Raw genomic sequence first — 26,930 nt, forward strand, 5'->3', positions numbered from 1 at the left:
TAGCCTATCCCTTCTCCAGGGGAACTTCCCAACACAGGAATCGAACCAGGGTCTCCTGCATTGCAGGCAGATTCTTTACCAGCTGAGCTACCCGGTTAAGTCCTTCGTTGAGATGTTCATGGCACACAACATATGTAATTTGAAGCTGCACAGTGTGATGATTTGATACACATGTATTTCGTGAAATACTAATAACTAGTAAGCCTAGTTACCACCTCTATCCCCTCACAGTAATTACCTTTTTTGTCTTCGTTTTGTGGTGATAATTGTTAAGACCCACTCTCTTAACCATTTTGAAGTATACAATACCATATTACTAACTGTAGTCATTGCCCTGGACATTAGATCCCCAGAACTTACTCATCTTACAACTGGAAGCATAACCTTTGACCAATATCTCCCCATTTCCCTCAGCTTCAGCCCCTGGCAACCATCGTTTTCCCTATTTGAGTTCCGTTTTTCTGGGTTCCACGTATAAATGAACACAGAACCCTGTCTTTGTCTGACATTTCACTCAGCATGATGCCCTCAGGCTTCACCTGTGTTGTCACAAATGGCAGGATTTCCTTTATGGTTGAATAATATTTTACTGTGTGTGTGTATCACATTGTCTTCACCCATTCATCCTTCCATGGGTGCTTGGCTCGCGTCCCCTTCTTGGCTGTTCTGAGTAATGCTGCGGTCGGTGAACGTGGGGCAGAGTGATTGCATTTCCTTCGAGTGTATTTCGTCATGCTTTAAGGACTCTGTTCCCACAGGAGTCCCTGGGTCAGTGTTTATCTTTAGTGTCGTGATTCTCATTGTGTGTGTCTAGGTTATCACGGGTAACCTGGGCCACCTTGTTTTCTGTCTGCAGAGCTTTCGTGCGATCAAGGGAAGCCGTGTTGGTCTTCGGGTCAGGCTATCCATGTTTTCTTTAGCTTACGGAGTGATTTCTAAGGGAATTCATTGTGTCATTGTTTGGAATAGCAAAAGGTTGGCAGTCACCCAAGTGGAGGGCAGTTGGGACCATGCAGAGCAGACGGACTTATGGGGAAGAGGAAGGAAGAGTAACTATTTACTATTTGCCTTTATATATATATATTGGGGCTTCCCTGGTGGCTCAGACAGTGAAGAATCTGCCTGCAATATAGGAGACCTGTGTTTGATCCCTGGGTCGGAAAGATCCACTGGAGAAGGGAATGGCTACCCACTCCAGTATTCTTGCCTGGAGAATTCTGTGGACAGAGGAGCTGGGTGAACTATAGTCCATGGTATGTGTGTGTGTGTATACACACACACGTATGAATTTAATTTGAGTCATGCGTGACCTTTTAAAGTGAACTTAAAAATGAGTCAGTATTTTCCATCATTCCCAGCTCCCCTTAGGGGGAGGCAAGGACGAGCCCACCCTTCAGGAAGGTGTCGGAAGTGCCCTGGGCCAGCAGAAGCCAGGGTGTCAGGGAGCAGGTACCATGAGGCTGACCTTGATTCAGAGCAGGGTGCAGGCAGGATGAGTAGGGGCCAGGGCCTGCAGGAGGGCGTGGAGGCAGGCAGGTGTGTCTCTTGCTGGGGACACCCCTGTCCAGCCCTTGTCCCCTGCTGGCTCTGCTGCATGAGTGTCCTGTGGCTGCTATAACAAATCACTGCAGACTTTTGGCTTAAAGCAGCACAGATTTATTCTCTTGGAGTTTGGAGGTCAGAGGCCAGAATGCAGTGCTGTGTTCCTTCACGTGGCTCTCGGAGAGTCCATTTCCTTGTGTTTTCTAGTGTCTTGAGGCCACTCCCCTGCGTTCATTGACTCCTGGTCCTGCATCACTTTGACCTTGGCTTTGGTCACCACATCTCCTTCTCTGACTCCAAACCCCCTGCCTCTCTCTTTAACCTTTGTGATTCCCTTGTGAGTCCACGGGGCCCACCTGGATCATCTCCCATCTCAAGAGCTTCCAACTTAATCACACATGCAAGGTCCCTTTTGTCAAGTATGGTAATACCCTCACTCATTCTGGGATTGGGAGGTGGGCATTTTGGCAGACTCCGGCCACCACAATTCCTGGCACATTGTGGGGGCACAGAACATCTTCATTGGATGAGAGAATCGTTTGGTGAGGCTGAAAGTGTGGAAGGGACAGCGCAAGAGGTGGACCTCTGGCAGTCAGAACAAGGATAGTGGGGACATTTGTTGCACACCTGCCGTATGCTCTGGTTCAAGCTTAACTGAGTGTGTGTTTACATCATCTGATTTGTGTTCCCAGTTTACCTATGTGATAGCTGAGGCTTAGCTGCTTGCCCAGTGATGCATGGTGAGGAGCTGAAACTCTGTCTGCCTGATAAAGGATGTGGTTGGGGAATATGGCCTCTAACTTTGGTAAGGGGCCAGGATTCTATTAAAATGGGATTACTCAGCCTCAGCTCTACTGACATTTGAGGCCGAGTGATCCTCTGCTGGGAGGCTGTCCTGGGCATTGTCGACTTTAGCAGCAGCCTTGACTTCCACCTGCGAAATGCCCAGCCCCACTTCAGGAATGACACTGAAAATGCCTCCACACGTCAAATGTCTCCTGGGGGATAACTTGCCTCTGGTTGAGAACCACTATCTGAAAACAGAAAGCGGATGATGATACATCAGATCCACAGTCTCCATGTAACTCAGTGAAAGTCAGAATCCCTCCGATGGCCTGTGCGTCCTGCATGGTCTTCCTTCCCCGTCTCCCACCTTCCTCCCTGACCGCATCTGTCATTACCCTTGGATCACATTGGCCTCTCTCTTACTGCTCCCGAATGCCAGATGTGTTCCTACCTCAGGACCTTTGCACTTGCTGTTTTTTTCTACTCTGAGTGCTCTTCTCTCAGATTCTTTCCCCAAATGGCCAAATGGCTTGCTTTCTTGTTTCCTTCAAGCCCCTACTCACCTATACCTTCTCTGAGTCCTTTTGCTCATCATCATCACACACAGACATTATGTATGTATTTTATATAACCCATAGTGTGCGTGTATATGCATCCCCTCTAGTTAGCGCTCTGTCTCCTGTCATCATTCTAGATTGTCAGCTCCAGGAGGGCAGGCCCTTTGTCCCTGCCGTTCACCGCAGGGTCCTCAGCACCTGGAGCGGTGGTCGGTGGATGGAGAGATGCTGTCTGTTCTGTTTGTCCCCGGACATGTTCCTGTGCCTGGCACACGCCTGACCCCTCACCGGTCCCTGTAACCTGACCGGATGGAGACCTCGGTGAAGCCCTGGCATCTGATCCGAGGGGTCTCGGCAAGGGGGTCAGGGCTGGATGGAGAGCGCAAGGACAAGTGTGTGCTTTCAGGGAAGGGCCCTGGAGAGGCCCCGAGGTGCTCGCTGGGCGGGTTGGGGTCAAGGCAGGTCAGAGCAGGACACTCAGGCACCCGTGATGGGCAGGCGTGGCTGTTTTCTTCTTGGCGCTGGATGTGCTGTTTAAGCTGGAGTCTTGGTTTGGCATGTTTCTCCTGTCCCTTTCTCAGCAAAGTGTCCACATCTGCAACCTGGGCAAGGATTTGGGGCTCTCCCCTGGGCAGGGCCAGGGCCTTCCCGGGCGCTGGGGGTGAGGGCTGGCTGGCGCCCCGCCCCTCCCCCCAGGTCCCCGGGCTTTATTCTTAGCTCGGGTGAGTCAGAGCGGGGGAGGGCTTCAGCTCTGCCCACAGCGTGATGCTGGCACGGCCGCCTTCTCCATCGCTGTGTCGGGCGGCGGCCTCAGGCCTTGCCCGGCTCTCTTCCAGGACCGCGCGGGGTGCTGGAGGCCCCCTGCCGTCTCTGTAAACAGGATTAATGTCCCGAAGCTCAGCAGGTCCCCTGACCTAACTCGGACCTCCCAGCTTTCTTCCTCTCAAGCTTCCCTTTTGCTCCAGAGCAGCTCCTTTGCCGGGGCTCTGGCACCCAGGACAGTTCTGCACATGGGCTTTATCCACGGCCTGTCGCCTCCCTCTCCACCCCCGCCCCGTCCGTGATGGGCCCCGGTCCTTGGCTCGGTCCTCCCGACCTGCTTCCTCCCTTTGCTGGGAAGCTGGCCCAGTCTCTGGGTTTGAATCTGGGCTCACCAGGTGCTGCCCAGGCCCCTTACAGCAACTCTTCTCACCTCTGTTTGCCTCTGTGTCCCTTCCTGTAAAATGGGAATAATCAGAACCTCCCTCACAGGGCGGTGATGGTGATGGTGAAATGGACCGATGCACGTTAAACCCAGACCATGGTACTTGGCGTCACAGCCAGGCTGCCATTTTAGTACTGCTCTTACTGCTGCTGTTGGGCTGAGTGTCAGCCCCCGGGGTTTGCGCCCTGTGTCGTGGCTGGTGGCACTGAGCCTCGAGCCTGTTCTGTGATCTCTCCATCCCAGCATCCCAGCCCCTGCTGCTGACGGGGCCCCTCCAGCAAGCCAAGTTCTCCCCCCCTTACCTCCTGCCCACAGGGGACCCGAGTATTGATGCCGTTATTAGTCATGTTTTGCAGATGAGGGGCCAGGGCGGGAGAGATGAGCTAATTTTCTGAAGGTCAGGAGCCAAGTGGCAACTGGATTTAAACCCAGGCTCACCGGCTCCAGGGTCCCCACACTTTGTAGCTGGTGCTGTTGTTTGCGTTCCTTTTATTTCCTTTCTCCCCCTCCCTCTCTTTCTTCTCTATTTCTGAAAGGGTGGACAGGCACTGGAGTCTCTTCCCCCTCCTTATTCGTGTTTCCCCCATCTCTGAGCGGCTGGCTGCTCCTGACCCTTCCCAGACCCTCACCCTGTTATTTTCTGTCCCGTCACTTTCCCCCCTTCACAGGAAGCGTTGTCCTTTGTAATTATGTTTTGATTCGTGACCTTATATCTGCCATGGACTGTGAGTCTTAAGAGGGCAAGGTCTGTTCCTGATTTATCCCTGTGTCCCCACGATGAGCCCAGAGCTTGGCAGAGTAGGTGCTCAGAACATATTCTTGTCTGATGGGTAATTGAACAAATGACTGAATGAAACCTTGCACTTATGTTTGTTGATTAGCCTCTTGGCCAAGAACTGAAACTGGAGCCTTTTGGACCATCTCACCCTTTTGATCATTCTACAATGGGAAGGTCCTGGAATTAAGTCTCATTTCACAGATAAGAAACCCAGGCCTGGCAAGGCCGCTGCATTAGTGTAGTGGGGGCAGTTTGTCCCCCTGCCCCCGCCAGGGGGACGTTTGGCAATCTCTGAGACATTGTAATTGTCACAGCTGGCTGTATATGGGGATTCAGTCTAACGTGTGCTATTGGCCTCTACCGGGTGGAGGTCAGAGATGCTGCTCAACACTCTACAGTGCGTGGGCCAGCCCCTTGAAACAAAGAGTGTTCCAGCCGCAATTGTTAGTAGTGCTGAGCTTGAGAAGTCTTGTTTTGGGGCAGTGATCAGTGACTTGAAGGAGACTAGAACCCAGACCTTAAACCGCGGTTCGTAACCATCACCCTGCAAGGCTCACACTGAGGGGACGAGTTGTAGAAGATTCCTGTGTCTTGAGTCAGCACTTTGCTTCTCCATTTCATACAGATGACCTTGGAATCCCCAAGGCCTGAGGACAGCATTGCCTTCCAGGCTGCCTCTGGGGTGGGGCCATTGGCCTTGCAAAGCCCTTAGTGTTCCAAGAACCTGGCTGAGAGATGGTGGAGCCCAGAAGTTAAGAACTCAGTGTCAGACTCTGCTGCTGCTGCTAAGTCGCTTCAGTCGTGTCTGACTCTGTGCGACCCATAGGCAGCAGCCCACCAGGCTCCCCCGTCCCTGGGATTCTCCAGGCACAAACACTGGAGAGGGTTGCCATTTCCTTCTCCAATGCATGAAAGTGAAAAGTGAAAGTGAAGTCGCTCAGTCGTGTCTGACTCTTAGTGACCCCATGGACTGCAGCCCACCAGGCTCCTCCGTCCATGGGATTTTCCAGGCAAGAGTACTGGAGTGGGGTGCCATTGCCTTCTCCGTGTCAGACTCTATGCGGGTTCAAATCCCCATGCTGCCTGCATCTTCCTGGCTGTGTGACCCTGAGCCAGTTCTGTAAACTCTGTGAGCCGCACAGTTCTCCCCTGAAAAGGTGGTGTTTTCACAGTCCCGACTTTGCAGGGCTGTTGTGAGGTTTAAAGGGACTTGCCCTGAGAAAGCATTGTGCACCCAGTCATGTCCGAGTCTTTGCGACTCCGTGGACTATGGCCCACCAGGCTCCTCTGCCCATGGAATTTTCCAGGCAAGAATGCTGGAGTGGGGTGCCATTTCCTCCTCCAGGGGATCTTCCCTACCCGGGGATCGAACCTGCATCTCCTGCATTGGCAGGCAGATTCTTTACCACTAGCGCCAACTGGAAAGTCCACACACAGAGTCTGGTGTGGCAACTATGTCCTAATAGAATAGGCAGCCCCACAACATGTGCTTTTTCTTTATTCCCAGCTCAGCATTTGGAAATTTCTACATTTAATAAACTCCCACTGCTGCTGTTTATTTAAAGTGTGAACTAGTTTTGTTTTTGTTATTTTTTAGAGGTAATACATGCAGAGTAAAAAAATTGAGACAGTACAAAGGAAATAAAACAAAAACTAGTAGTCGCCTTCCTCTCACTAGCTTCTGCCCTACCCCCTGGAGATATTCACTCTCCATGTTAACAAAATGCTAGCTTTTGTTGTTCTTGTCTCCTGCTAAGAAAATTTCCCTGCCTGGACAAGCATCTGTATCCTCTTGGAGACTAATTTTAAATGGGAATAGGGGTACATGCATATGACAAAAATTGCAAACAATACATTTTCTGTGTACATAGAAGCGTCTGCACTGAAATTCAAATTCTTGGCTAGTCATGTCGCCTACGGGCTATAGGACTCAGCCTCAGTTTTTGCATCTGTAAGATGGGTTTAGCTGTTCTCTAGGCCATGTCTCCTACAATTGTTTGTGATGTAAAGCACTTAGATCAGTCCTGGCACATGCTACTAAGAACCTTAGCCAGCCCTCAGTCTTTCTGTTTCCCTAGAAAGTAGAAGGCAGGGCATGCATCTTCATTTGCTTCACATCTTCACTCAAGAGGTCATCTTGACCCAGAGCCCTTTCCTGTCCGCTTGATACAAAAGGAGCATCCAGCACCCACTGTGATCCTCTGTTTCCCTGACTCTTCATCAGGGCATTTGCTGTCTAGACATACATAGAGTTGTTTGTTCAGTAGCTACCTCTTGTAATAGAACGAAACTGAGAATGGAAGCCTTATTTACCTCTGAAGGGTACTGGCACATAGGAATCTCATGATTAAGAATTGTCCATCGAGCCGTGGAAACCTGATGGTTGTAAGTTATTGAGACAATTGAATGGGAAAACGGATGTTCAGGCCCCGGGGAGCAGCGTGTTCCTGGTAGGTCCTTGTTACTCGACAGCAGCAGAGCAAATCCACTCCCCAATGCTCGTGATGCTGAGCAGCAGCCCAAGTTCACAGTCATAGCCTCTGCCTGTTGTCTGCCCATCCTCCTCTCGGCAGCTTCCGTCCTGTCCTGAGGTCGGCCAGCTGGGTCCTAGGCAGGGCTGTTTCTGTTGTCCCCTCAGACCCAAACAACAACAGCAACAACTCAGGCCCCAGCCAAGTGTCTATGAAGCTGTGTCGGCCAGGCCAGGGCTGTTGGGGTAGCACTGCAGAGACCCTGGGCTCTAGCAGCGGGGGCAAGTGGTACCCGGGCGCTCCTGGGACAAGCAGAGGTGAGCTGAAAGGGCTGGTCAGCATCCCGGCAGATGGTGTGAAGTCTTGCCTGAAGCTGGCCGGACTGTGATGGCTTCTGAATCTGACCCAGCAAAGGGGAGCAATGGTGTCCCTGGACATCCATAGAATGTTTGGGATGGGCCAGAATAAACCCGAGGGTGTGGTAGGCAGAATGGTGGCTTCCCCACAGATGGCTATAACAAATCCCCTGAACCTGTGACTGTGGCACGGTTACGTGGCCAAAGGAATGAAGATGGAACTAGGGTTGCTCATCAGCTAACCTTGAAAATATGCCATCGTCTTGGGTTATCTGGGCAGGCCCAGGGTAATCACCAGGGTCCTTTATTATAAAGTGGAAGAGGGAGACGGAAGAGAGAACCAGAGATGGCAGCGTGAGGAGGATGTGACCTGACGCTGCTGGCTTTGAAGGAGGAGGAATGGGCCGTCAGCAAGGAATGTGGGCAGCTTCTAGGAGCTGGAAAAGGCGAGGGAATGGATCCTCCCTAAGAGTCTGCAGAAGGAATTCAGGTCTGACAGCACCTTGACTTTAGCCTGGTCAGACCAATTTCAAATTTCTGACTTCTAGAACTATGGGATAGAAAAAAAAATCAGTGTTGTTTTAAACCATGATGTTTATGGTATAGATAATTTGCATCAGCAGTTGTAGGAAGCTGTTAAAGGTAATTGGTTCTGAACTTGGTGGTGTTTGGGTATGTTCACATCTTCTTCTTGGCCCAGATACCCTGTGGGTAAAGGCATGTGCTCCAGAAAATTCTGTTAAAATTCTTACATTGCCCATCACTAGGAGTCGTCAGGGATGGGGCGACTGAGTAGTCAAGCTTCCTAGGTTTGAGCCCCAGCCTCATCCCTTACAAACTGTGTGATCTCAGGCAAATTATTTAACTTCTCTGTGTCACAGTTTTCTCTTTTACCAAACCGGGGTCAAAACAGAACCTCCTTTCCATGTGATCATTAAGAATAAATGAGTTTATTCACATGAAGTGCATGGAAGGAATGCCTGGTATATAGTAAGTGCTCAGCTAAAGCTAGGTGATATTATTATCAATACATTGTCATATTGAGTGTAATGCTGTAAACTTCATTTATTTTTATTACTGATGTAAGAATTAAGATTAGTGACAATAACTCTTTATGAAGTATTAATATATGACACTGAGCCCTGGACCCATAGCTGTAGGAGATAAGTATTCTTAGCCATCTTATCTTTTTGCCTTTTCATACTGTTCATGGGGTTCTCAAGGCAAGAATACTGAACTGTTTTGCGATTCCCTTCTCTAGTGGACTACGTTTTGTCAGAACTCTCAACCATGACCCGTCTGTTGTAGGTGGCCCTGCTGGCTCATGGCTTCATTGAATTAGACAAGGCTGTGGTCCATGTGATCAATTTGATTAGTTTTCTGTGATTGTGGTTTTCGTTTTGTCTGCCCTCTGATGGATAAGGATAAGAGGCTTATGGAAGCTTCCTGATGGGAGAGACTGACTGAGGGGGGAACTCAGTTACAAATTGGGAAAAGAGTGCGTCAAGGCTGTATATTGTCACCCTGCTTATGTAACTTATATGCAGAGTACATCATGCGAAATGCCAGGTTGGATGAAGCACCAGCTGGAGTCACGATTGCTGAGGGAAATATCAGTAACCTCAGATATGCAGACACCACCACCCTTATGGCAGAAAGCGAAGAACTGAAAAGCCTTTTGATGAAAGTGAAAGAAGGGAGTGAAAAAGTTGGCTTAAAACTCAACATTCCGAAAACTAAGATCATGGCATCCGGTCCCATCACTTCATGGCAAATAGATGGGGAAACAATGAAAACAGTGAAAGACTTTATTTTTGGGGGCTCCAAAATCACTGTAGATGGTGACTGCAGCCATGAAATTAAAAGAGGCTTGCTCCTTGGAAGAAAAGCTGTGACTAACCTAGACAGCATTTTAAAAAGCAGAGACATTACCTTTGCCAACAAAGGTCTGTCTAGTCAAAGCTATGGTTTTTCCAGCAGTCATGTATGGATGTGAGAATTGGACTATAAAGAAAGCTGAGCACTAAAGAACTGATGCTTTCGAGCTCTGGTGTTGGAGAAGACTCTTGAGAGTCCCTTGGACTGCAAGGAGATCCAAGCAGTCAATCCTAAAGGAAATCAGTCCTGAATATTCATTGGAAGGACTGATGCTTAAGCTCCAATCCTTTGGCCACCTGATGCAAAGAGCTGACTCATTGAAAAAGACCCTGATGCTGGGAAAGATTGAAGGCGAGAGGAGAAAGGGACGACAGAGGATGAGGTGGTTGGATGGCATCACCAACTCGATGGATATGAGTTTGAGTAAACTCTGGGAGTTGGTGATGTACAGGGAAGCCTGGTGTGCTGCAGTCCATGGGGTCACAAAGAGTCAGACACGACTGAGTGACTGAACTGAACTGATTCTTAGCCGTAGTCATAAATGAGGCTTAGAGAAGTTAAATAATTTGTCTAAGGTCACACAGCAAACAGAGAAGAAAATTGGACGTGTGAGAAAAGGGACAAGGGGACAGATAGTTTTGAGGGGAAGGGAAGAGGGGTGATGAGAAAAGAGAATAGGAAGAAAAGTGAATTCCAAAGTTTCAGCTGAAGAGCTTATAAATAATAGTAATAATCAATATTTATTAGGGCTTTTTATGATTCCCTGTGAAGGAGATGATAGTACCTCCATTTTGCTGGTGGGCTTTTTGAGCCTGAGAGAAGAACAGCGACCTACCTAGCAGTATGCTACTAGTAATGGTGTACCTGAAGCCTAAATTCACTTGTGTCAAATTCTGAATTGTACTGTTGAAGAAAAGTTGACGCAGTGGATCAGAACTTCTACTACTAGGATGATTGTGTTGTAGGTGAGAGTAAGTTTATTTCGAACTTGTGTAAAAGTTGAATTTATTGGAGAGATTCACTGGGAGGGTGCGCTACAGGTGAAGCTTGATCCAGCAGCCCACAAAACACCAAGCTCCAGTTTCTTTCATCTCCGCCTTTCATGACATCAGCTTCATTTTCACACATGCCCTCGTGGTGCCACCCCTTCCCTCCACTCCCGACTCTTGGTGCTTTCCTTATAAATGGCTGTTGTTCAGTTGCTCAGTCTTGTCTGACTCTTTGTGACCGCATGGACTGCAGCACACTAGGCTTCCCTGTCCTTCACCATCTCCCGGAGCTTGCTCAAACTCATGTCCATTGAGTCAGTGATGGCTCAATATACAATGGCTAAGACACCTGTAAACCCCATATCCTCACTCTGTATCACTGGGGACAAGGGAGCATGTGTCCTTGCAGTGTTGGATTGATTTGGACCACATTCTGGAGCTGCTGATTAGCAGACTCATTCCCTGGAGCTTTGCCCTAAGCATGTGGCTGACCAAAGGATTTGTGTAAGAACAAGAGCTCTGGCTGTCATCAAAAAAGGGAAAATATGTGTGGGCCTTGGACAGCTCATATCCACTGCAGTGTGACTTTTGGGAAAATGTCTTATCTTGCCTCGGTTTCCTTATCTGTGCAGTGGGGATAACAGCAGTGCTACTTCTCCTGAGGGTGAGTGATGAGCATGGCCCATCGTGCTCAGAAGATGCTGGCTCTGAGCGAGGTAAGAGTACCATGTGACACCACACAATAGAAGTTTTATGAACTCCCAAAGTTTGTGGGCCAAGCAGGCTTGGACCGTGTTCCACAGATCCTTGAATTTCAACGCTGGGGAGAGAGGGACATAAAAGGGTGACGAAGGTGTCTTGCGAAGAAAAGCCTCAGTTGCGGGGATCGAGGGTGCCCTTTCTTTCTCTAAGATTTTCTTGGACCAGAGCCCCCGAAATGCAGATCCTGGGCCAGTGCTATTGTGCATGTTCTAGATCGCGTCTCCTGTCACTGAACTTTGTTTCCCAGCGGTGGAGCTGACTGTGGCTCAGATCATGAACTCCTTATTGCCAAATTCAGATTTAAATTAAAGAAGGTAGGGAAAACCACTGGACCATTCAGGTATGACCTAAATCAAATCTCTTACTATTATACAGTGGAAGTGACAAATAGATTCAAGGGATTAGGTCTGATAAGAGTGCCTGAAGAACTATGGACAGATGTTCCTGACATTGTACAGGAGGCAGAGATCAAGACCATCCCCAAGAAAAAGAAATGCAAAGAGGCAAAATGGTTGAGGGGGCCTTGCAAATAGCTGAGAAAGCAAGAGAAGCTAAAGGCAAAGGAGAAAAGGAAAGATATACCCATTTGAATGCAGAATTCCTAAGAATAGCAAGGAGAGATAAGAAAGCCTTCCTCTGATCAAATGCAAAGAAATAGAGGAAAACAATAGAGGGGGAAAGACTAGAGAGCTCTTCAAGAAAATTAAGGTACCAAGGGAACATTTCATGCAAAGATGGGCTCAATAAAGGACAGAAATGGTATGGACCTAAAAGAAGCAGAAGATATTAAGAAGAGGTGGCAAGAATACACAGAACTGTACAAAAAAGATATTAATGACCCAGATAACCACGATGGTGTGATCACTCACCTAGAGCCAGATATCCTGAATTTCAAAGTCAAGTGGGCTTTAGGAAGCATCACTATGAACAAAGCTAGTGGAGGTGATGGAATTCCAGTTGAACTATTTCAAGTCCTAAAAGATGATGCTGTGAAAGTGCTGCACTCAATATGCCGGCAAATTTGGAAAACTCAGCAGTGGCCACAGGCCTGGAAAAGGTCAGTTTTCATTCCAGTCCCCAAAAAAGGCAATGCCAAAGAATGTTTAAACTACTGCACAATTGCACTCATCTCACACGCTAGCAAAATAATGCTCAAAATTCTGCACGCTAGGCTTCAATAGTATATAAACCGTGAGCTTCCAGATGTTCAAGCTGGATTTAGAAAAGGCAGAGGAACCAGAGATCGAATTGCCAACATCCATTGGATCAGAAAAGCAAAAGAGCTCCGGAAAAGCATCTATTTCTGCTTTATTGACTATGCCAAAGCCTTTGACTGACTTTCCACAAACTGTGGAAAATTCTTAAAGAGATGGGAATATCAGATCACCTTACCTGCCTTCTGAGAAATCTGTATGCAGGTCAAGAAGTAACAGAACTGGACATGGAACAACAGACTGGTTCCAAATTGGGGAAGGAGTACGTCAAGGCTGTATATTGTCACCCTGCTTATTTAACTTATATGCAGAGTATATTATCTGCATGAGAAATGCCTGGCTGGATGAAGCACAAGCTGGAATTGAGATTGCCGGGAGAAATATCGATAACCTCAGATACACACGGCAGAAAGTGAAGAACTCAAGAGCCTCTTGTTGAAAGTCAAAGAGGAGAGTGAAAAAGCTGGCTTAAAACTCAACATTCAGTAAAGTAAGATCATGGCATCCAGTCCCATCACTTCATGGCCAGTAGATGGGGAAACAATGGAAACAGTGAGAGACTTTATGTTTTTGGGCTCCAAAATCACTGCAGATAGTGACTGCAGCTGTGACGTTAAAAGATGCTTGCTCTTTGGAAGAAACGCTATGACCAACCTAGACAGCATATTAAAAAGCAGAGACGTTACTTTGCCAACAAAGGTCCATCTAGTCAAAGCTATGGCTTTTCCAGTAGTCATATATGGATGTGAGAGTTGGACTATAAAGAAAGCTAAGTGCCGAAGAATTGTTGCTTTTGAGCTGTGGTGTTGGAGAAGACTCTTGAGAGTCCCTTGGATTGCAAGATCCAACCAGTCCATCCTAAGGGTAATCAATCCTGAATATTCTTTGGAAGGACTGATGCTGAAGCTGAAACTCCAGTCCTTTGACCACTTGATGAGAAGAACTGACTCATTGGAAAAGACCCTGATGCTGGGAAAGATTGAAGGCGGGAGGAGAAGGGGACGACAGAGGGTGAGATGGTTGGATGGCATGACTGACTCTATGGCCGTGAGTTTGAGCAAGCTCTGGGAATTGGTGATGTACAGGGAAGCCTGGCGTGCTGCAGTCCATGGAGTTACAAAGAGTTGGACCCAACTGAGCAACTGAACTAAACTGGTGGAAGCTCAGCAGAATCGGGGCAGTGTTCCAACCAGCTTAATTTTTGGAACTCCCTGTGTGAGGAAGCAGAGACCCTGGGGAGGAAGACTAGGGTTAGCTGTCATCTCTGGGGTTGGGGGCAGTAAGTAGCTGGTAGTCTCCATGAATCCTCCTTCCTTAAGCCTTTTAATGGCCCTGAGCATTCCCTATTTCCCCCGGAAACCCTCAGTAGAGGGGACCCCACTGCCTGTCTCCAGGAGTTATCAAGGGCACAGGGGCAGGGGTCAGTTCCCTTGGACAGTTGTTGTCACTAAATCTTATCCTACTGTTTCTTGACCCCATGGGCTATAGCCCTCTAGGCTCCTCTGTCCATGGGATTTCCCAGGCAGGAATGCTGGAGTGGGTTGCCGTTTCCTTCTCCAGGGGATCTTCCCCAGCTAGGGATTGAGCCCTGGCCTCCTGCATTGGGAGGCGGACTCTTTCCCACTGAACCACCAGGGAAGCCCCCTTTGGACAAAGGATTCATCAGAGACCTGGCCAGTGAAGAACACACCAGAGGTCCCTGACCTTGTTACATCACCACTGTGACAGTTGTGGTCAGGGCCACTATTGGGGGGTAGTTGTCGCCGTGGGGGTGGTACAAGTTCAAGGTCATGGTCAGATTTCCTCTTCTCAAGCTCCTCTTCCTTCCGCCTCTGCCCTCTCCATCAGGGCTGGCCATCTGGCACTGAGGAGGAAGCTGCCTTCTGAAGAATAAACCCCTTCCTTTGCTAAGCATTTCTCCGACCTCTCCTTCCCCGGAGTTCTGTGTCCTCAGATGCTCCCAAGTTTCCGCTTGCTCACTTCCGAACTTGAACTTTTCTTTGTCCTTGAAGCTTCCTAATGCTCAGCCGCGCTGAGGGTAGCGGTGGTGATTATTATTAATTATTGGTCTGCAGCTAATAGCCACCACTTACTATCTCTAGACCATGCCAGCTGGTGAAAAGCACAGTCCCATATGATAGTTCTTCCAGGCGTGCGTGTTTGGCCTGGCCACACTGCTAAGGAGATGGAGGCTTGGAGACATTAAGTGACCCGCCCAGGTGCAAGTGCGGTCAGTGCCTGACTTTTAATCCGCATCCATCCGACCAGAAAGCCTGGGTCATGGTCAAGTTCTACCTGGATGGATTGTTTTCTGAAAAACAAAGTAGGAAATAAGGCTGGGGAGGGGAGGCGTGGCTTGGGTCATTTGTTTACTCAGTAAGCCCTGCTGGGTGAGGAGGAGAAGAGTCAGAAGTCCTGGCAGGACAGAGGTACTGATGGACGCATGTGTCATCATTGCAGTGTGGGGGGCGTTGTTCTCATAGTTTGGGGAGTGAGGCTGCTTTTTTTTTTTTTTTTAATAATTTTGTTTATTTATTTATTTTGACTATGCTGGGTCTTTGTTGCTGCTTTTCTCCAGCTGCAGTGAGCGGGGCCACTCTCCAGTTGCGGTGCATGCACTTCTCATTGCGGTGGCTTCTCTTGTTGCAGAGCCATGGGCTGTAGGCACGCGGGCTTCAGGAGTTGCGGCTCCTGGGCTCTAGAGCTCAGGCGCAGTAATTGTGGTGCACGGGCATTAGTTGCATCCCAGCCTGCGTGATCTTCCTGGATTGGGGATCGAACCTGTGTCTCCTGTATTTCAGGTGGATTCTTTACCACTGAGCCGCCAGGGAAGCCCAGGAGAATGTCTTCTTAAAGGAGGTGTCTCTGAGTTGTATTTTGAAGGATGAGTAGGAGTTTGTTACTATGGAAAGACAGGAAGAGCATCTAGCAAGACATATCCCAAAGCACCATTCAATGGACCAGCAATTGGGGAATGCATTAAAGGCAGGGACCACAGGCCTTCCTAAATCTCTAGTTCCTTGAGTAGTGCCTGACACAGGCTTGATATAAATGCTCCTTTGAATGAACTGCCAAGTTGACACACATTGGGAAATGGGGCGGGAGAAATCATAGAAGAAACAGATGGAGCTTGAATGTGGATGTGGAAGGCCTCATGAAGCAAGCAAGAATTGGCTCCGAAAGGTGACTGGAAGCTATTGGATGTTGTTACCCAGGGGAGATGGGTGTTCAGATCTGTCCCATTTAATAACGCATAGGTATTTAAACCTATGGTTTTTCCTCTAAGGAGAAGAAACTGACTGCTTTTAAATACACAAAGTGGCAAAATCGTCAGTTTCATTCATCATTAAGAAGAAAGGAAGTTAAGCTACAGGGAGATATTTTCCACTATCAGATTGGCAGAGATCAAAAGCTTATAATATACTGTAGTTTGGGAAGCAGTTACCCTGGTACCTTGTGTGGTGCAGAATAAACTGATGGTACCCATTGGATTGAGCAACCGTTTAAATTTTAAATGCATACACCCTTCAATCCAGCAGGTCCACGTCTAGAAAGTTATCTTACAAATACGCTTGCTTTGTGTGAAATGAGGCACTTCCTAGATTTATTCACTGCTTCATTGTAAGAGCAGCCCAGCACCCCATTAGCTGATTATATAAGGTCAAGCCCATCCATACGATGAAAGACAGCTGGAGCAAAGCAAAGTAGAATAATCTCTCAGATCTGTTATGAAGAGATGAAAGGAAGGTACAGAACAGGGTATGGAGTATGTTTCTCTTCATTTGATTATAGAAGATACATATTTATTTTTGTTCTAGATGCATAAAATGTTTCGTGGAAGGATACACAAGAAATGGATGGTGTCGCCTCTAGAGAGAGGGACCAGTTTGCCAGTTTGGGACAAGGAGGGGAAGTTGGCTTGTCACTTCTACCCTTTGTTCAAAAGAAATGAAGTTGAACTAGCAAGAATAAAGCAGATCTCTGGCACTGACAGAGATCAGTTTCTAATATTAAGGGAAAAAAAGTGAGGTGCCAAACATGTATGTATTATGGCACCTTTGGGGGAAACAAAGTGGATAAACTATATTTAGAGGAATAACAATATATTGTTAGCAATATAGTAGTTTTGCCTGTGGGGTAGGAGGGGAGAGCTTTGAGTTCAGGGAGCAAGACTTATTTTTCACAGTGTACCATTTTGGGTAGTTGGGGAAAGTTTAGCACATAAATGTGTTACCTACTAAAAGTAAATTAATACGAAGAGAGGCCAAGTGGACACATTGGGAAATGGAGCAGGAGAAATCGTAGAAGAAACAGATGGATGAATGCCTGGGTGGACAGGTGGGTGGATGGATGCATGAATCAGTGGGTGGGTAGGTGGGTAGGTGGGTCATTGGATGGGTAACATGGGTAGAGGAGGTGGGTGGATGGATAGACAGGTAGATGGATGGATGACTTGGTGCCTGGATGGGTGGGTAGGTGGATGGAAGGGTTCAAAGATGAGTGGATAATTATATCTGTGGATGCATGTATAGATGTATGGGATAGAAAAGTTATTTGGCTGTGGTGGGGAGGACTAGGTGAGGCCCAGAGGATCTAGAAGCAGGGTGTGGCTAGCAAGCTACTGCATCAGTCCAGTCAAGGAATAATCAGGGCAAGGATCAGGTGATTGAAATGTCTCATAAACAAACCAAACTTCTTATATACATAGAGAAGTGAAGTGAAAGTCACTCAGTTGTGTCCGACTCTGTGACCCCATGGACTTAGTCCATGGAATTCTCCAGGCCAGAATACTGGAGTGGGTAGCCTTTCCCTTCTCGAGGGGATCTTCCCAACCCAGGGATTGAACCCAGGTCTCCCACATTGCAGGCGGATTCTTTACCAGCTGAGCCACAAGGGAAGCCCTTCCCACAAGGGAAGTTATATACATAACTCTATATAAAGTTTCGGTATTGTTTTCTTAGTACAAAGGCAAATTCCTTTGGAATGAGTTTTTTCTGGCCAGAATCTGCTTTGTATATAACAACTACCCACAGTTAAATCCCCCTTTTCACCATCATCTTAAGAATTTTAGGTGTGAAATCAATTAAAATAATCAGTCTTTGATATAAACTACTCCTCTCCATGATCAGATAAATAATTACCAAGGCTGTCTTCCAAGTGCCCAAGTCTACAGAGTCATGAACTTTGTCCTTTTTAGGGTTTCTTTGTGTCTAGAAGTTTCCTAGCTAAATTCCTTTGTGTTGACCTTTTACAGTTTATTTTTTCAATAATTCCTTGTTCTTGCTTCTGGAAAAATAGCCATTTATATCATAGAATAATTATACCTCTGAAGAACCAGTTTGGGTACTTACTTAATACTAGATCTTTCTCTCTCTCTTTTTAAAGTCAAATCTTTTCTTCTTCTTCCTTTTTTTCCTCTTTAACCATCTTAACCATTTTTAAACCTAGATAGTGTATTAAAAAGGAGAGACATCACTTTTCTGACAAAGGTCTGTATAGTCAAAGCTGTGATTTTTCCAGTTGTCATGTATGGGTGTGAGAGTTGGACCATCAAGAAGGCTGAGTGCTGAAGAATTGATGCTTTTGAATTGTGGTGCTGGAGAAGACGCCTGAGAGTCCCTTGGACAGCAGGGAGATCAAACCAATCAATCCCAAAGGAAATCAACCCTGAATATTCATTGGCAGGACTGATGCTAAAGCTGAAGCTCCAATATTTTGACCCCCTGATGGGAAAAGCCTACTCATTGGAAAAGACCCTGATGCTGGGAAAGATTGAGGGCAGGAAGAGAAGGGAACGGCAGAGGATGAGATGGTTGAATGGCATCATTGACTCAGTGGACAGGAGTTTGAGCAAACTCTGGGAGATAGTGAAGGACAGGGAAGCCTGGCATGCTGCAGTCCATGGGGTTGCAAAGAGTCGGACAAGACTGAGCGACTAAATAGCAGCAACCATTTTTAAGTGTACATCTCAGTAGCGTTAAGTATGCTTGACTGGTACACATCTAGGTCTCTTTTATAAAGCTCAGAACATATATTTTGATTGATCATTAAATGTAAAATGGTCTACTTGTTCCTGTTACTTTTTATTCTATAACGTTCTTTGATGTGGCTTTAAAGCTTGCGTGGAGTTTTAAGAATCCAGGTTCCTTGGAGATCCTTGGTGGTCTCAATCTGATTCCGGGAAGGCTGTTGGAATCAGGGGTGTCTGGAGAGCACCCATCCAGCGGTGGGGAGACAGTGCTGTGGGGAGGGGGCTGCATGAGGACTGGCCGGCTGGACCGCATCAGCCTTACCCAAAGAGTGGCTTCTCTCTGCTGCTGCTAACTCACTTCAGTCGTGTCTGACTCTGTGCGACCCCATAGATGGCAGCCCACCAGGCTCCCCTATCCCTGGGATTCTCCAGGCAAGAACACTGGAGTGGGTTGCCATTTCCTTCTCCAGTGCATGAAAGTGAAAAGTGAAAGTGAAGTTGCTCAGTCATGTCCGACTCTTCGCGACCCCATGGACTGACTGCAGTCTACCAGGCTCCTCGGTCCATGGGATTTTCCAGGCAAGAGTACTGGAGTGGGGTGCCATTGCCTTCTCCTGGCTTCTCCCTAGTTCCTCCTAATGGTTGTGAAGTGGGAATCTGGGCCCAGTGCTGCCAGACTTTCTGGTTTTTTATTTTTTAAAGAGACACTGGAAATCCAATTTTTATATGAAATGTCCTCATTTTTAAGTGTTGGCAGCTAAACTAAGATTTTTTTTTTTAGGCATGTTTAAAATACCAATGATAACAGGAGATCATCTCTGTGGGCCTGATTAATCAGCCTGGGAGTCACCTGTTTCAGACCTCTAATTTTATCCCGCCTAATTATGGTAGAGATAGGAAATTGAAACCCCTGGACAGGGTAATACCTTTCACCAAAGTCTTGTAACAGTTCAGTGGTCAGATCAGAGCTTGAATTAAAATTTCCATTATAGAAATCTGAAGGCTGGTTGAAGTTTTTTTCTTGGGCAGATATACCTGCTCTATTTATGTATGTGTTTATCTTTTTACCTATTTGGCGTTGTCTCTTATGAAATACAGGTGGCTTCTTAAAAAGATAAAAGTAAAATAGATTTGTTTCTGAGCCTGGATAGCTTTGTGGTCAAACGCAGGAACTCCAGAATCGAATTGCCTGGGTCTGAGTCAGGCTCCAGGTCTTAGCAAATAACAGGGTAGGTACTGTGAGATACTGGGCGAATCACTGAACCGCTCTGTGCTGTAGTTTTCCCTTCTAAGAAAGAAATGAGGTAATTATAGAATTAAAGGAGATAATACATACAAAGAACTTAGAATAGGGCCTAGAACACAGAACTGCAGTTTGGGTGTTATCTATAGTGGTGGTGCTGTTGGTGGTCATACTGCTGATGGTGGTGCTGATGCCAGTAACAAAGATGGTGGTGCTGCTGATGATGGTGGATGATGGCGATGCTGATGCCAGTAACAAAGATGGTGGTGCTGATCATGATGGTGGATGATGGCGATGCTGATGCCAGTGACAAAGATGGTGGTGCTGATGATGACTGCTATAGTGATGCTGATGGTGCTGATGAAAGTGATCATGATGTGATCACTATCATGTGATCACTGATGCATTGGTACAGTGATATGGGGATCATAGGGATGATAAAGAAGAATATTAGAAAGCTCTTAATTCACAAGATTGTGAAGTAGGCATGATTTATGATTGTGATTAAAGGGTGAGTCGATTTACAGGAGAATACCCTTTGGGATTCCTTTAAGTGGTGGTCTCCATCTTTTGTACGATAATGAAACCTGTGCATTATTGTCTCAGGAACTTACCTGTGAGGTAAGGTGAGACATAACCCTCATTTGTCATTCTGTGTTTGAAGTCTTTCTGGCTACTGATCTTTCCAGTTTGCCTGTTCTGCCTGGGAGGGCATCATAGCTCTTAAACCCCACAGCAGGTAGCTTTGAACTCTCCGCAGGCCCCTGGCCCGCTCTCTCGGGGGCGTCCTGCTTACCCGCGCCTGTGTTTGTGTCTGCAGGAGTGGAATGTCACGTGGAACACCAGCAACCCCGACTTCACCAAGTGCTTTCAGAACACCGTGCTCGTGTGGGTGCCTTGCTCTTACCTCTGGGTCTGCTTCCCCTTCTACTTCCTCTATCTCTCCCACCATGACCGGGGCTACATTCAGATGACACATCTCAACAAGGCCAAGACTGTAAGTCCCGTGGGATTTTATCGTGATGTGCGTGCTGGGGGGTGGGGTGTGTGCTGGGCGGGGAGGACTGGGTGTGCAAACTGACGTGTTCCTTCTGCTTAATTGGCCCTGAGCTGCCTTTTACTAAGGCACAGGATAATAATGTGGTGAACAAAGCCTGGGGCTCTGAATTCAGACGTGGGTTCAGAGGTTGGCACTGCCACTTATTAGCTATATGACCTTGAGCAAATTTCCTTCTTCCTTCCAGTTTTATTGAGTTATAATTGACAAACAGCACTGTATTAAGTTTAAGTGTACAGCACAGTGATTTGACTTACATAGGTCATGAAATGATTATCTCAGTAAATTTCATGAACATCCACCATCTCACATAGATACAAAATTAAAGAAATGAGAAGACATTTTTTTTTTTTAAGAATTTTTTTTCCTTGAGCAAATTTCTTAACCTCCATGAGCTTCAGTTTCCCCATGATTACAGTGGGGGTGATAGACTCTATCTCACGAGATTATATGGAGGTCTTCCTCCCTGACCAAGGATGTCTTTTTAATTAAAAAAATTTTTTTTATCTTGAAATAGTTTCACACTGCAGAAAAGTTGCAGGGATGATATTAAGTACTCCCTCAGCCCTGAATACCCATTATTTATAGTCACCGATTTTTAACATTCTGCCACATTTAACATTTTAACATCCTCTTACTCTCTTTTGCTCTCTCTGTATACACATAGTATTTTTTTTCTGGATTATTTGAGAAAAACTAGCATCCACCATGCCTCTTTGCCCCTTCTTCAGTGTATCTTTTCTCAAAACAAGGATAGTCTGTTATGTAACAACAGTACAATTAAATGTAGGAAATTTAACATGGACCCAATATTAAAAAACAAAACAAAAACTGCTATGTATATTCCACTTTTGTCACTTGTCCCAATACTGCCCTTTCTAGCATCCCCTCCTCCTTCCCCCAACTCAGGGTCACGCATTGCACTTAGTCAGACTGTTTTTTCTGTTATTTTGGAAGAACTTTTCACCGTTTTTTGTTTGTTTATGACACTGGCATATTTGGAGAACATGGGCCAGTTAATTTAGAGTCAGTTCCTCAACTTGGGCTCTTGGGACCATGTTTTCTCACGGTTTGATTGAGTAATGCCTGTCTGGCTGGAGAACTACAAAAGGGCCATGAGGTCCCTCTCTGGGTTACATCTAAGGCCACATGGTGTCCATCTGCCCCCTCATTGATGGGCTTAATTTTGGTCATCCGGTCAGCGAGTCTGTTTCTCCTCTATACAGGTGCTGGTATGCCCCTGGTAAGAATGAGCTTTCTGGGGGAGATACATGAAGGACATGTATATATCCTGTATATGTGTGTGTATATGTGTGTATGTGTGTGTGCGTGCATTCCACTTTCTCCTCTTAACATGTGTCTCGGTCCCTTATTAAAGCCCCATTTCCTGAGATTTATTTCCATAAGCCCTTGGCAAACAGGTAAACCTGAATGATTTTACCAAAGCTGTCCCCTTGCCTGTGATACCATTGCTCAGACCACATGCCAAGCCCATCTCACCATGCTGTCTGCTCCCCTGTCTTCAGCTGGATCTGGTGTCTTCCTCGTAGACCTCTGGCAGCAGTTTGTACTTTTCACGGAGAGCAACATCTCCCTTTAACGTGTAAACCAGAGGACTTCCCTGGTGGTCCAGTGGCTAAGACTCCACGCTTCCAGGGCAGGGGGCCCTGAGCTCAATCCCTTGGGGGAACTAGATCCCCCATGCCACAACTAAGACCAGGCACAGCCAAAGAAATAAACATATTTTTTAAAAAACTGTAAGATTTTGTCTGTGCCTTGCTGAAAAACACTCTAGTAACTTCTCATCGTAGGGAGTAAAACCTGGACGTCCTCTCGGTGGCCCAGCTTGATCTGGCTCCAGGCTCCTCTTAAGCCACCTCCTGTCACACCCGTGGCTCATGCCATAGCAGGCGTGAACCTGCCGAACACATTTCTGCCTCAGGACCTTTGCACTTGCTGTGCCCTCTGCCCAAGTTGTTCTCTCCCTCAAGTAGTCACTGTTGGCTCTTCACCTGATGGGAGAGGCCTTCTCTGACCACCCGATCTTACCTGTTTTATTTCTTCTCCCTGATGGCTCAGACGATAAAGAATCTGCCTGCAAGGCAGGAGACCCAGGTTCGATCCCTGGGTTGGGAAGATCCCTTGGAGAAAGGCATGGCTACCCACTCCAGCATTCTTGTCTGGAGATTTCCATAGACAGAGGAACCTGGGGGCGGGTGGCTACAGTCCATGGTTTCATAGTCAGGCACCACTGAGTGACTAACACTTTCACTTTTCATGCCACTCATTCCTTTCTCACGTTATGCTGTGTATTTTTCGGTTTGTTTCTTGCCTGTTGCATCCACTGGAATCACAGCTCCTTGAAGGCCGTGACTTCTGTCTGTTTTATTCACCATTCTGTCCTTCACATCTATGGCCCAGTAGGCCCCCAGTAAATTTTGGTTGGCTTAATATTGTTGGATGAATGGCCATCATGTGAGGGCCCCCATGTAGGCCTTGGATGTCGATAAGTCAGAGACTTGAGTCTTCAGGTGCTGGGGAGAATAGTGATAGACGGAGTCATGGCTGGGGTGCGGAGGAGACACAGACCATCATGGGCCCGGATACTGGCTCACCCTGCCTAGGACTTGACTGGGTCCCAGAGGAGGTATACTGTGTCTGATGGTTTAGGGGGTAGCCGGTTCCCCCAAGGCTGAGCTTTTTGCAGGGGTGCTGGGGGCAATTCCAGGGCCGTCCATTGTAAGCTGTGCATCTACTTCTCTTCCAGGCCTTGGGATTTTTGCTATGGATCGTCTGCTGGGCAGACCTCTTCTACTCTTTCTGGGAAAGAAGTGTGGGCAAGCTCCTGGCCCCAGTGTTTCTGGTCAGCCCAACCCTCTTGGGTGTCACCATGGTAAGTAGAGGCTGCCATTTGGAAATGAGAAGATCTTGCAGTAGAAATAAGGCTGTCTTGGGTGAATTTGGTTTGGTCTTATTGGGAGGAGGGAGGAAAGGATGATGGAACTAAGGCCTGAAGAATGAACGGGATGGTAAAGTTGAAGGGGCTGGGGACAGGGAGGATCCAGTGGAGAGACCAGCATGTGCAAATGTCCTGGGGTCAGAGCGGGGGAGATTGAGAATTGGCTTGTGTGGCTGGGACAGAAGCAGTGAGGAGGGGTGCAGGGGAGCTGGAAGGGCAGGGGGCTGACTCTGAAGGACCTTGAGCTTCAGGGTGAGCAGCTTTTGTCTTGTTTTTCAGTCCCAGAGTGGGTTCCAAACCTTTTCTGTGCCACACATCCCTTTCTTCTTTGCTAGTCTGGTCTCAGAATAATGTTCTTAAAATCATAAAACAGATAGGCTTGTGGAGGAAACCCATCATACACACATATGTATATGTATGAAGATCTTAATGAGGTCCATTTATGTTTTTACTTGAGGTTTATTTTACGTAGGGTAAAATTCAGTCTTTTCCTTGAACAGTTGATGAGTTTTGATAAACCAGTACGGTCAGGTGAGCACCATGTCCACAATGGAGATACACAACAACACAACAATTCATAACCCCCCGAAAGTCCCCTCGTGCTGCCCCTGCCCTCCCCCACCCCCCCACTGCTATGTCTTCTGCCCCTGTGACTTTGCCTTTTCCAGAAAATCATGTGAATGGAACCATGAAGGCTGGAGCAGTTGGAGTCTGACTTCTCAGCCCCTGCTGTTCCAAAGACCTTTATTTTTTTTTTTTTCCCTGCAGTTGTTCAGTGTGTTTGATTGTATGGACTGTGTGGATTCTTCAGTTGCGGACATTTGGGCTGGGAAACCAGTTATCTTTTTTTTTTTTCCTATTTATTTTTATTCATTGGGAGGCTAATTACTAGGAAACCAGTTATCTTTGATCACAGTTTGCAAAAGAGTAAACAGCAAAAACATACGTGCTTCTTTGTTAGCGCATCTCAAATCAGGGTCCACCAGCAGGTGTGATACCTCCTTAATATCCAAACAGCGATCCAGCGTACATGATAGTTGGAGGAGATGCCTTTTGCTTCTTGTTTTCGGGTGTGACTTCTAGTGGTGACAGAGCCCCGGGCGCTGCTGATGCCATTGTGCTCTGCTGCTTTCAGTGGTCATTGGTGGTGCTGATGAGGGAAAGCGAAGCTATGATTGTTTCCCATCCGAGTTCATGGACCCCCTGGGTTCTATCCAGAGCCTCATGGACCCTGGGTTAAAACCCCTCACCTGAAAGGGAAAGGTGTGGCATGGCAGGCTGTGCCTCTTCAAGAGCTGAGCGTGGTGAGAATGGGTTGTGAGCAGGAGTGGAAGCTGGGAGGCCAGCAGGGGCCCAGGAGCACCTGGGTCAGGGGGCTGGAGGCTGAGGCCAGGGTGAGCGGTGGGTGAACTGGGGGTGGCCTTGGTGGCAGAGCCAGGTGAGTTGCTGATGGAGAGATGCAGGGAGGGAGGGAGACGAGAGGACCGGGGAGGACAGATGAGGACAGACATCCAGGTTTCTGGCAGCTGGGGGCCGAGGGGCAGTGCCCTGGGTGCCCATAGCTCCTTGGGAATCCGGTTCATGACTGTGACCAGCATTGGGGTCTGCCTTCAGAGGGCTATCTGCGGAAGGGCGGGGGCATCTTCTTCTTTCAAGGAAAAGTGGTTTCATTGTTCTTTCTCCTCAATCACTAAGTCACATGTAAAACAGAAGTCATAGCTCAGGGTACCAGGAGTGAATCCCCCCACCACCGTCATTCTAATCAAGTTCCCTGAAGACAACTGTGTATCTGTCTGTAGCAGGTTAAGTAAGTTTCCTGATCTGCAAACTGGCGCTCAGAACAGGTTGTACTGAGTCAGAGCAGGTGAGTGCGTCCTAGGAGGCGGAGGAAAGAGAGGCTCAGTAAAGGAGAGCAGTCACCACGGCTGCCCGAGCCAGACGAGCCCAGTGCATCAGGGCTGCACTTCCTTCTCTAAATCAGGGGTTGGCCCGCAGCCTGTTTCTGTAAATAAAGTTTTATTGGCAGGCGACCATATCCATTCTTCCCTGTCTCATATGAGGCTGCTTTCATGCTACAGTGCAGATTGGAGTGGCTGTGAAAGAAACTCCATGGCCCACAGATCCTAAAATATTTACTCTCTGGTCCTGTAAGAAAAAGCGTGCCGATCTCTGTGATAAACTGAACTCCCCGCCCCCGCCCACCCCCCCCCCCCCAACTTTTCCATCCCATCCTGGATCTTGTTAAATTCTCATGGCTTTCGAGATGAATGCTGCTGTCACCTCCATTTTGCAGATGAGGCAGCGGAGGCTCAGAGAGGTTTGGTGACATGCCCAGGGTCACCCAGCGAGGCGAGAGCAGAGCTGGGAACTGGGACTGGAGCCAGGTCCTGCCCAGGCCACTCTGCTACCCCTGTCCTGGGGGCAGCCGTCCTCCGGGCCCCAGACTGGGCGGGCCGTGGGGACCCGACCTTCTCCTGACAGCTCTTGTTGCATGCTTCTCTCTTCCAGCTGCTGGCTACCTTTTTAATTCAGATCGAGAGAAGGAGGGGAGTCCAGTCCTCAGGGATCATGCTCACTTTCTGGCTGATAGCTCTACTGTGTGCCCTTGTCATCCTGAGATCCAAAATCATGACTGCCTTAAAAGAGGTAAGTGACCTCGTTCCATGTCTTCCGTCAGCAGCGCCCGGGAGATGCCTGTTCCTTCTGACTCGTGTGGAAACCATGCATTTCCTTGGGAACCAGAGAACGGCTATTACGTGGGTCTGGCTTCTTCCCTGGGGATTCCCCCCCCCGCCCCCCGCCGTGCTACCTTTGTTCTAGAAGCTTCTTTCCTCAAAGCCCCATTTGTCTGTGTCACTGTGGGGGCAGGAGCAGCAGGCAGATGCACACCACGCTTTGAGCCTCTGTCAGTGGTGACAGCCGAGCAGGTCGGCTCTCCGTGTGTTTCGCCGGGAATACAGCCGCGTGGGGAGTGGTGTTTGCAGGGCGACTGTCCCCAGGGGCCCTGGACTGGTTCCCACGTTGCATTGGTGCCACTCGAGCTGGGAAGTGGCCCTTGTTGCTGCTCCTAGGAGTTGTGAAGAGTCTTGCTCCTCTCAGACTGTCCCGCTGTTCCCTGCCACCTTCGGGCTAATCGGAAGCTGGCATCAGGCAAAGCAAGGAG

General features: G+C 47.8%; 1 protein-coding gene across 2 annotated transcripts in view; it reads left to right on the forward strand.

Annotated features, from left to right (window-relative positions):
* Positions 1–26,930, forward strand: part of ABCC1 (ATP binding cassette subfamily C member 1) — a 146,310-nt gene that overhangs the window by 26,898 nt on the left and 92,482 nt on the right. For both annotated transcript variants that reach the window (XM_043914405.1, XM_043914403.1), the window contains exons 2-4: positions 20,572–20,748; positions 23,576–23,701; positions 26,276–26,413. In XM_043914405.1, the coding sequence (XP_043770340.1) occupies positions 20,572–20,748; positions 23,576–23,701; positions 26,276–26,413 (441 nt within the window). The remainder of the gene's footprint in view (positions 1–20,571; positions 20,749–23,575; positions 23,702–26,275; positions 26,414–26,930) is intronic.

This window comes from Cervus elaphus, chromosome 10 (assembly GCF_910594005.1).
Source record: "Cervus elaphus chromosome 10, mCerEla1.1, whole genome shotgun sequence".
Classification (NCBI taxonomy): domain Eukaryota; kingdom Metazoa; phylum Chordata; class Mammalia; order Artiodactyla; family Cervidae; genus Cervus; species Cervus elaphus.